This window comes from Canis lupus, chromosome 27 (assembly GCF_003254725.2).
Source record: "Canis lupus dingo isolate Sandy chromosome 27, ASM325472v2, whole genome shotgun sequence".
Classification (NCBI taxonomy): Eukaryota; Metazoa; Chordata; class Mammalia; order Carnivora; family Canidae; genus Canis; species Canis lupus.
Genome location: NC_064269.1, coordinates 6,117,993 through 6,128,555, shown reverse-complemented (window position 1 = coordinate 6,128,555; position 10,563 = coordinate 6,117,993). Strand labels below are relative to the sequence as shown.

The window sequence follows — 10,563 nt, the reverse complement described above, 5'->3', positions numbered from 1 at the left end:
ATAGGAATAAAGAGGAGGAGGAGAAGTAATAGAAGTAGGAGTAGCAGTAGTATTAGTAGTTAGAAGAGCTTTATATATAATTTCATATTTAATCCTAAAAACTCTCCGTGGTACTGTTATTATCTGCCTTTAATATGCAAGGACATTAAGATAAAGAGCTGTGTGTATCTTGGGCAAAGTCATAGCTAGTTAGTGATACCTAAGATTTAAACTTAGGTTAATGCAAGAGCCCGAATATTTAGCCACTGCTCTCTGATGTCCACTTATTACCTATGAATCAGTTTTTCAGAACTACCCACATTTTAACTACCCATGGACTGAGCTGATTTTTCTTAGTCCTGAGCCTTTGAGTCCATTTTGATGCAAACTAAGTATGTGTCAGAAACACATTTCCAAGAGCAATCATATACTTTTTAAAAATTTTTGTCAAATTTGCTCCATGTACTATCATTGACCGTTATTAAATCACAGTTTGAGCTCCCATTGCATTAATTACAGGATTATTCTGTCTTCATATCCATGTTCTTCGATGGATAATATTAAGAACAGGGACCATATTTTAATCATCTTTTTGTTTTAAGTGGTTGACACAAAGCCTAAGTCATAATAGAAAGCAAATGATATGAATAGAGAGAACCAATACAATTAAAAAATTCCTTGGGGGAATAATAGACCTTTGGCTCCTATGCCTTTTTGTATTATTTCTAGGGAAAAGCCTTTGTAAATGGACTTGGGGAACCACAGCACCATCACGGAGTTTATCCTCCTTGGGCTCTCTGCTGACCCTCACATCCAGGTTGCACTCTTTGTTCTCTTCCTGGGGATTTACCTCCTGACTGTGATGGGGAACCTGATTATGCTGCTGGTGATCAGGACTGATTCCCACCTCCATACACCCATGTACTTCTTCCTGAGTCACCTCTCTTTTGTTGATATCTGCTTCTCTTCGGTCACTGTGCCCAAGATGCTGGAGAACCTTCTTTCTCAAAAGAAAACCATCTCAGTAGAGTGCTGCCTCACTCAAGTCTTCTTCGTGTTTGTTGCTGCAGGAACTGAAGCCTGTCTGCTCTCAGTGATGGCCTATGACCGCTATGCTGCCATCTGCCACCCACTGCTCTATGGACAGATCATGAATAAACAGCTGTATATGCAGCTTGTATGGGGATCATGGGGACTGAGCTTTCTGGATGCACTCATCAACATCTTTCTAGCTATGAAGATGGTCTTCTGCAAAGCCCAAATCATCCCCCACTACAGCTGTGAAATGCCCTCTCTCCTCTCATTGTCCTGTTCTGATACCTCCAAAAACCTCATTGCCTTGCTCTGCTCCACTCTTCTGCACGGGCTGGGAACCTTCCTTTTGGTCTTCTTATCCTATGCCTGTATTATTGCCACTATCCTGAGCATCAGCTCCACCTCAGGCAGAAGCAAGGCCTTCTCCACCTGCTCCTCACACCTCACTGCAGTGACTCTTTATTATGGCTCAGGTTTGCTCCGCCATCTCATGCCAAATTCAGGATCCCCCCTCGAGTTGATCTTTTCTGTACAGTATACTGTAGTCACTCCTGTGCTGAATCCTCTCATCTACAGCCTGAAGAACAAGGAGGTGAAGGCAGCTCTGACACGAACTATGGAAAAGTATTTGCAACATATCAGGTGCTGAAATGAAAACAAAAGGTAGTAGAGAACTAGAATAAATCTGCATGCAAAAGGACATTTTGTGAGTTTACAATAGTGTGCTCCTGAGTGCTTACAACATCAGATGCTGCAACCTAAATTAGAAGTCCATGAGAGAATGACAGAAAGTAATCATAGGAAGGATAGTTCAGTTCCTTTTCAAGGCAAACAAATTATGAAATAATCACCTTAATCTAGAAAGTTTTGTTATGAACATATTGGTTGATTTTTCTCATTCCAAAACATTCACCTTAGGCTTTCATTTAGTAAAATCATTAGCTTCATCAATCTATCATTTTTTATTGACTTTTGGGAATACACATTTGAGAAGAATGTAGGGCCCTGGATCTATAAATGAGAAAAGTCATAGGGTAAATGGCAAGAAAGAAGATAAAGAATTACAACTGGATGACCATAGAAGACAGGCATGGAAAGCTGAAAGTTCTTCAGGTCAACAATAAACATATTGAGACAGAGCTCAGACTCATAAAATTTTCAAGAACTTTTCTGTATGTGTGGGGTGGTGGCCAGATCTCCAGTGTGAGAGGCTGCAAGGGGCTCTGGATCTCTAAAAACCTCATTTCTCACATAGTCTTCACTCAGACTTGTATTTTCTACAATTAGCTGAGTTTACCTGTCCATGTTCTTTTTCTTGTAGAGTTGCAGGCTATGAGCTCTAGGCAAATAATCTGGTTTTCTTTTTAAAGATTTTATTTATTTATTCATGAGAGACACAGAGAGTGAGAGGTAGAGACACAGGCAGAGGGAGAAGCAGCCTCCATGCAGGCTCCTAGGATCATGCCCTAGGCCAAAGGCAGGCACTAAACCACTGAGCCACCCAGGGATCCCCTAATCGGGTTTTCATCTCAACACAAGTGAATCCTAAAGCATCCTTGCCTCTCATCTTTCAGCTGTCAATCAACTGGTCACTGCTCATGAGCCAGTGGTTGGTGAGCTTTAAGGCACTACATCACTCCCACATAATTTATTTTTACCTATAAAACATAAATCCAGGGTACATGGATGGCTCAGTGGTTGAGCATCTGCCTTTGGGTCAGGTCATGATCCTGGGGTCCTGGGATCAAGTCCTGCATTAGGCTCCCCCAGGGAGACTGCTTCTCTCTCTGCCTGTGTCTCTGCCTCTCTGTGTGTGTCTCTCATTAATAAATAAGTAAAATCTTAAAAAAAAATAAACCCATTTTCACATTGCTTCTGATTTGTTCAATCTATATTTTACTATTATCTAATTCACTGTAGTTAAATAAAAAGGGGCAAAACTAAGTACAAACTATTCATTTAATTCACTTAATATTAGCTTGCACTTTGGGGGCACCTGGGTGGCTCAGTCACTTGAGCGCACCCTACTCTTGATTTCGGCTCAGGTCATGATCTTAGGGCATGAGATCAAACCCTGCATTGGGCTCCATGCTGGGAGCATGTGATTCTCTCTCCCTCTCCCTTTGCCCCTCCCTCCACTGCATACATGCTCTCTCTCTTCCTCTCTCTAAAAAAAACAAACAAAATTAGCTTGCACTTTCCTCAAGCTTCTTTCACAAACTCACCTTGTTCCAGCTGTCAGTTATAAAGGCTTTTCATCCTCATCTGGCCATTGATAACTCACAGACAGGACCTCTTCTCATGTGATATACCAGAAAAGTCTAAACGCTTTATCTCCCACCACAAACAATAGGATATTCAAGGCCTTCTTTGGATTCTGTGACCTAAGGTGAAACACGAGCAAACCCTCTAATGTCAAGCTTCCTATGGTGAAGGAGAGTGAAAGGTACTTGGGATGATGACTGGTTGTAGTCAGTGCACAGATGTCACAGAATGGCAGTGATTGAGAGAAAGATACCAACAGACTCAGTGAAATTCCCTTCAGAATAAGCAAAAGATAAGAAATCGTAACTGTGTGAGACATCCCTTCAAATCTCAAAGGCTCAGCAATTGCCCTTTTGGAGGGGCAGTGCCCTGGAACTTTGATGCCCATGGTGTTACGCTGCTGACTGATCAGTGAAGGGATCCTCTCTAGGCCTTAGAGAAGCTCTTCTAACCATTCCCTCAGGGCTTTTGTGCTCTTCTGCCCTGCAGAAATTCGAGGATATTGGCATATCGTGCATATTGGCCTTCCCAAGAGGCATAAATAACTGGTAACAATCCTAGAATATGCCTGAGTGCTTTTTGCTGAAAGTTGGATTTATGGGAAAATTCTCAATATTAATTTCCTAGGAACACCATTTCTTAAGCAGGCCAGAAGTCTCTGCCTATAAGACAGGTAACAAAAAAAGCAGCAATATTCCAGAGGGGAAGACTTGCAGTGTGACAATTCATGCTAAGTTCTTCAGTTTTGCCCTAGCTTCATCATGTTCTTTACTTTTTTTACTTAAAACCTTTGCAATCTATTCTATAACTTTTATCACTTTGTCTTTATGAAAAATATCTCACCGAAAAATGTACAAAACATATACATACCAGTTAAAGAATGATTATGAAGTGAATACATACATACCCACTACTCTGCTTAAGAAATTATTCATTTAAAAAAAAAAGAAATTATTCATTTTACCATCTCTTCTTCACTCACCAAAACTGAGTACTGCTCTGAATTTGATTATTTTCTTTTGTTTTCTTTGTATAATTTAGTTTTGCCTGCTTCTGACCTTTAAAAATAGAATTATGATATATGTATTGTTGTGGTTTGCCTCTCTTCATCCATAGGAGGTTATCATCAATCAGAGCCCTGGTTTTAGCACTCAGCTGTGATATGTCTTAGAACTGATAGCTTAGGCTGCTGCTTGCTTTAGTAAGGGATTCTATGCACTATGGCCTAAGATGGAAGTTTTCAGATTTGGTCCCTAACCAACACTTCCCTCAGGTTAGGGGTTTAGAGACCAAATGTACCTTCTGACACGACCTGCACTGGAGTGTAGAACTGAAATGATGACGTAGATAATTCAGCAGTAAATTTCAACAGTTTAGAAGAATTAACTATTTTTCTTCTGATATTGTAGCAGAATCAGTACATCCAGAGACAGAAAGCAGATTGGTAGTTGCCTGAGATTGTAAAGAAGGGAAGAATGGAAAGTTGTTGCTTAATGTGTAGGAGGTTTTCTTTTGAGCTGTTGAAAATGCTTTGGCTCTAGAGAAAGGTAGTGGATGGGCAGCCCCAGTGGCCCGGCAGTTTAGCGCACCTTCAGCTCGAGGTGTCCTCCCGGAGACCGGGGATCGGGTCCTACATCGGGTCCCACGTCGGGCTCCCTGCATGGAGCCTGCTTCTCTCTCTCTCTCTCTCTCTCTCTGTCATGAATAAGTGGATGAAATATTAAAAACACACACACATGTAGTGGTTACACAGCATTGTGAATATACTAAACGACACTGAATTGTATACTTTATTTTTTAAGTTTTTATTTAAATTCCAGTTAACATATAGTGTAATATTAGTTTTCAGTTGTACAATTTAGTAATTCAACACTTCCATACCAACCTGCTGCTCATCACAAGTGCCCTCCTGAATTCCCATCAGGCATTTAATCCATCTGCCACCCAGTTCCCCTCTGGTAACCATCAGTTTGTTCTCTATAGTTAAAAGTCTATTCCTTGGTTTGCCTCTCTCTCTTTTTTTCCCTGTGCTAATTTATTTTGCTTTTTAAATTCCACATATATGAGTAAAATTATATGGTATTTGTCCTTCTCTGAGTGACTTATTTCACTTAGTGTAATATATTCTAGCTTTATCCACGTTATTGCAAATGGCAAGATTTCATTCCTTTTTATAGCTGACTAATATTCCAGTGTGTGCTATTTGCTTTGACGTGGAGGGTTCTGGAGGGTATTGTGCTGAGTGAAATAAGTCCATTGGAAAAGGACAAACATTATATGGTCTCATTCATTTGGGGAATATAAAAATTAGTGAAAAATATCAGTGAGGGTGACAAAACATGAGACACGCCTAACTCTGGGAAATGAACAAGGGGTAGTGGAAGGGGAAGTGGGTGGGGGGTTGGGGTGACTGGGTGATGGGCACTGAGGGGAGCACTTGGCAGGATGAGCACTGAGTGTTATGCTATATGTTGGCAAATTGAATTCCAATAAAAAAATTTAAAAATGAAAAAAAAATAAAGATTGTCCTTCAGGGCAGCCCAGGTGGCTTGGTGGTTTAGCACCGCCTTCAGCCCAGAGCCTGACCCTGGGGACCTGGGACTGAGTCCCACATCAGGCTCCCTGCATGGAGCCTGCTTCTTCCTCTGCCTGTGTCTCTGCCTCTCTGTGTCTCTCATGAATAAATAAAATCTTTAAAAAAAATATTCCAGTGAGTGTGTGTGTATCACATATTTTATCCATTCATCAGTCAGTGGACATTTGGATTTTCCATAATTTGGCCATTGTAGATAATGCTGCTATAAACATCCAGGGAGCATGTAGCCCTTCAAATTGGTATTTTTATATTTTATTTAGTAGAATTGCACTATAGTTGTGGATTGCTGAATTTTTAAAGTTTTGAAGAGCCTTCATACTGTTTTCCAGAGCCGCTGCACCAGCTTGCATTCCCACCAACAGAATAAGAGGGTTCCCCTTTCTCCACATCCTCAGCAACACCTTTTGTTTCTTATGTTGTTGATTTTAGTCATTTGGACAGGTGTGAAGTGATATCTCACTGTAGTTTTGATTCATATTTCCCTGATAATGAATAATGTTAAGCATCGTTTCATGTTTCTGGTGGCCATCAGTATGTCTTCTTTGGAAAAAATGTCTATTCATATCTTCTTCCTGTTTTTTAATTGGATTATTTGTTTGAGGGGTGTTGAGTTTTATAAGTTCTTTATATATTTTGGATACTAATCCTTTATCAGATATGTCATTTGCAATTATCTTCTTCCATTCTGAAAGTTGCCTTTTAATTTTGTTGGTTGTCCTCTTGCACTGTTGGTGGGAATGTGAACTAGTGCAGCCACTCTGGAAAACCGTGTGGAGGTTCCTCAAAGAGTTAAAAATAAAACTACCCTATGACCCAGCAATTGCACTGCTGGGGATTTACCCCAAAGATACAGATGCAGTGAAATGCCAGGACACCTGTACCCCAATGTTTATAGCAGCAATGTCGACAATAGCCAAACTGTGGAAGGAGCCTTGGTGTCCATCGAAAGATGAATGGATAAAGAAGATGTGGTATATCTATACAATGGAATATTACTCAGCCATTAGAAATGACAAATACCCACTATTTGCTTCGACGTGGAGGGACCTGGAGGGTATTATGCTGAGTGAAATAAGTCAATTGGAAAAAGGCAAACATTATATGGTCTCATTCATTTGGGGAATATAAAAATTAGTGAAAGGAAATAAAGGGAAATGAGTGAAAATATCAGTGAGGGTGAGAAAACATGAGAGACACCTAACTCTGGGAAATGAACAAGAGGAAGGGGAAGGGGAAGTGGGCGGGGGGTTGGGGTGACTGGGTTATGGGCAATGAGGGGGGCACTTGGCGGGATGAGCACTGGGTGTTATGCTATATGTTGGCAAATTGAACTCCAATAAAAAAATTTAAAAAAAAACTCAATGGCTAAAAAATAAAAATAATAATAATAATTTTTGTTGGTTGTTTCCTTTGTTATGCAGAAGCTTTTATTCACAAATAAATTAACGTGATGCACCACATTAATAAAAGAAAGGATAAAAATCATATGATCTTTTCACTTGATGTAGAAAGAGCATTTGACGAAGTACAGCATCCATCAGCAAAGTATGGTTAGAGGGAACATATGTCAATACAGTAAAGGCCATATGTGAAAAATCCAGAGCCAATATCATCCTCAATGGGGAAAAACTGAGACCTTTTCCTCAACAGTCAGGAACACAACAGGAATGTCCACTCTCACCACTGTTATTCAACATAGTACTGGAAGTCCTAGCCACAGCAATCAAACAACAAAAAGAAATAAAAGGCATCCAAATTGGCAAAGAAGAGGACAAACTTTCACTATTTGCAGATGACATGATACTCTATATACAAAACCCTAAAGTCTCCACCAAAAAAAATTGCTAGAAATGATACATGAATTCAGTAAAGTCACAGGATACAAAAACAACATACAGAAATCTTATACATTTCTATACACTAATAATTAAGTGTATCTATCCCATTTATAATTACATGAAAAACAATGAAGTACCTAGGAATAAACTAACCAAGAGGCTTCCCAAAGCCATTACCTCAGTCTGATCATAAGAAAACATTAGACAATCAAAACTAAGGGACATTCCATAAAATATCTGAACAGTATTCTTAAACATTATCAAAGCCATGATAAACAAGGAAAGACTGAGAAACTCTCATGATTGAAGAAGGCTAAAAAGATGATGGCTAAATGCACATGGTATCCTGGGCCGTATTCTGGAACAGTAAAAGAACATTAGTAGAGAAAACTGGTAAAATCTGAATAAAGTCATTAATTTAGGTTATAATATTGTTCTAATATTAATTTCTTGAGAAATATACCATGGTTATATAAGATTTCAACATTAGGGAATTCCAGGTAGAAGGTGGAAAAGAAGGATATACAGAAACTCTGTCTTATCATTTTAATTTTTTGTTAATTTAAAACTATTACCAGAAAAGTTAGAAAGATGAATCAGCATTTGGGGAATATAAAAAATAGTGAAGGGGAATAAAGGGGAAAGGAGAGAAAATGAGTGGGAAATATCAGTGAGGGTGACAGAACATGAGACTCCTAACTCTGAGAAACGAACAAGGGGTAGTGGAAGGGGAGGTGGGTGGGGGGATGGGGTGACTGGGTGACGGGCACTGAGGGGGGCATTTAACAGGATGAGCGCTGGGTGTTATGCTGTATGTTGGCAAGTCGAACTCCAATAAAAAAAATATATACAAAAAAAAGAAAAAATGAATCAGTGTAGTTTACCACTTAACAAACGGAACTATTGGGACTTTATCAGGATTAAAAGCTTCTGCACAGCAAAAGGAACAGTCAACAAAACTAAAAAACAACCTACAGAATGGGAGAAGATATTTGCAAATGACATATCAGATAAAGGGCTAGTATCCAAGGTCTAGAAAGAACTTATTAAACTCAACATCCAAGAAACAAAAAATCCAATCATGAAATAGGCAAAAGACATGAACAGAAATTTCACCAAAGAAAACATACACATGGCCAACAAGCACATGAGAAAATGCTCCACATCACTTGCTATCAGGGAAATAAAATCAAAACCACAATGAGATACCACCTCACACCAGTGAGAATAGCGAAAACTAACAAGACAGGAAACAAGTGTTGTAGAGGATGTGGAGAAGGGGGATCCCTCTTACACTCTTGGTGGGAATGTAAACTGGTGCAGCTACTCTGGAAAACTGGGGAGATTCCTCAAGAAGTTAAAAATAGAGCTACTCTATGACCCAGCAACTGCATTACTGGGTATTTACCCCAAAGATACAGATGCAGTGAAATGCTGGTACACCTGCACCCCAATGCTCATGGCAGCAATGTCCACAATAGCCAAACTGTGGAAGGAGCCACGATGTCCTTTGACAGATGAATGGATAAAGAAGATGTGATATTATATATATATATATATATATATATATATATATATATATATATGTATGTGTATGTGTATATACATATGTACATATATATGTGTGTATATATATATATGGAATATTACTCAGCCATCAGAAAGGACGAATACCCACCAGTTGCTTCAACATGGATGGAATTGGAGGGTACTGTGCTGTGAATGAAGTAAGTCAATCAGAGAAGGACAGTCATCATATGGTTTCACTCATATGGGGAATATAAGAAATAGTGAAAGGGATTATAAGGGAAAGAAAGGGAACTGATTGGGGAAAATTAGAGAGGGAGACGAACCATGAGAGACTCCTAACTCTGGGAAATGAATAAAGGGTTGCAGAAGGAGAGGTGGGCAGGGGATTGGGGTAACTGGATGACAGGCACTAAGGGCACTTGATGGGATGAACACTGAGTGTTATACTATATGTTGGCAAATAGAACGTCAATAAAAAGAAATGAAAAAAAAGTAAGTGAAATCAGGATATCCAAGAGATAGCTGCACTTGTATGTTGATTGCAACATTATTCACAATAGCCTAGATACAGAAACAAACTGTTTATCTACCAATTAATGGATAAAGACATGATATATATGAAAAATGGAATATTATCCAACCATGAGAAAGAAGGAAATCCTCCCATTTGCAACAACATGGGTGGGCCTGAAGGGCACGGTGTTGGATGAAAAATGTCAGAGAGAAAGAAAACTACTGTATGGTATCATTTATATGTGGAATCTAATCCACAAAAGCAAAACTCTTTTGTATAGAAACAGGGAATAGAGTGGTGGTTGCCAGAAGGGAAATGGAACAGGAGGAGGAAATGGGAGTTGCAGATCAAAGGGTATAAACTTTAAGTTCAAAGACAAATAAGCTCCAAGGATCTAATGTACAGCATGGTGACTAGAGTTAGTAATATGAAATTGTGGGACGCCTGGGTGGCTCAGTGGTGAGTGTGTCTGCCTTTGGCTCAGGGAGTAATCCCACGGTTGAGTCCACATTGGGCTCCCTGCAGGGAGCTTGCTTCTCCCTCTGCCTCTCTCTCTCTCTCTCTCTCTCTGTGTCTCTCATGAATAAATAGATAAAATCTTTTTTAAAAATAATATGGAATTGTATGCATGAAAATGCTTAGAGTAGATTTTAAGCATTCTGTACACACGCACACACACACAAAATTATAACTGTGTGAGGGGATGAATATGTTAATTTAATTTTGGTAATCATTTCACAATGTACACATATAAAAAATCATCACGTTATGTACTTTAAATATATCTAATTATGTTTGTTCTTTAT

At 39.2% G+C, this 10,563-nt stretch overlaps 1 protein-coding gene across 1 annotated transcript; it reads left to right on the top strand.

Moving 5' to 3' along the window:
• Nucleotides 1-712: 712 nt before the first annotated feature.
• LOC112678170 (olfactory receptor 8S1-like) lies at nucleotides 713-2,143 on the top strand. Its single transcript, XM_025477264.3, has one exon. It carries the CDS (start codon nucleotides 725-727, stop codon nucleotides 1,661-1,663), a length of 939 nt encoding a protein of 312 aa, XP_025333049.1. The 5' UTR covers nucleotides 713-724; the 3' UTR covers nucleotides 1,664-2,143.
• The last annotated feature ends 8,420 nt before the right edge of the window (nucleotides 2,144-10,563 follow it).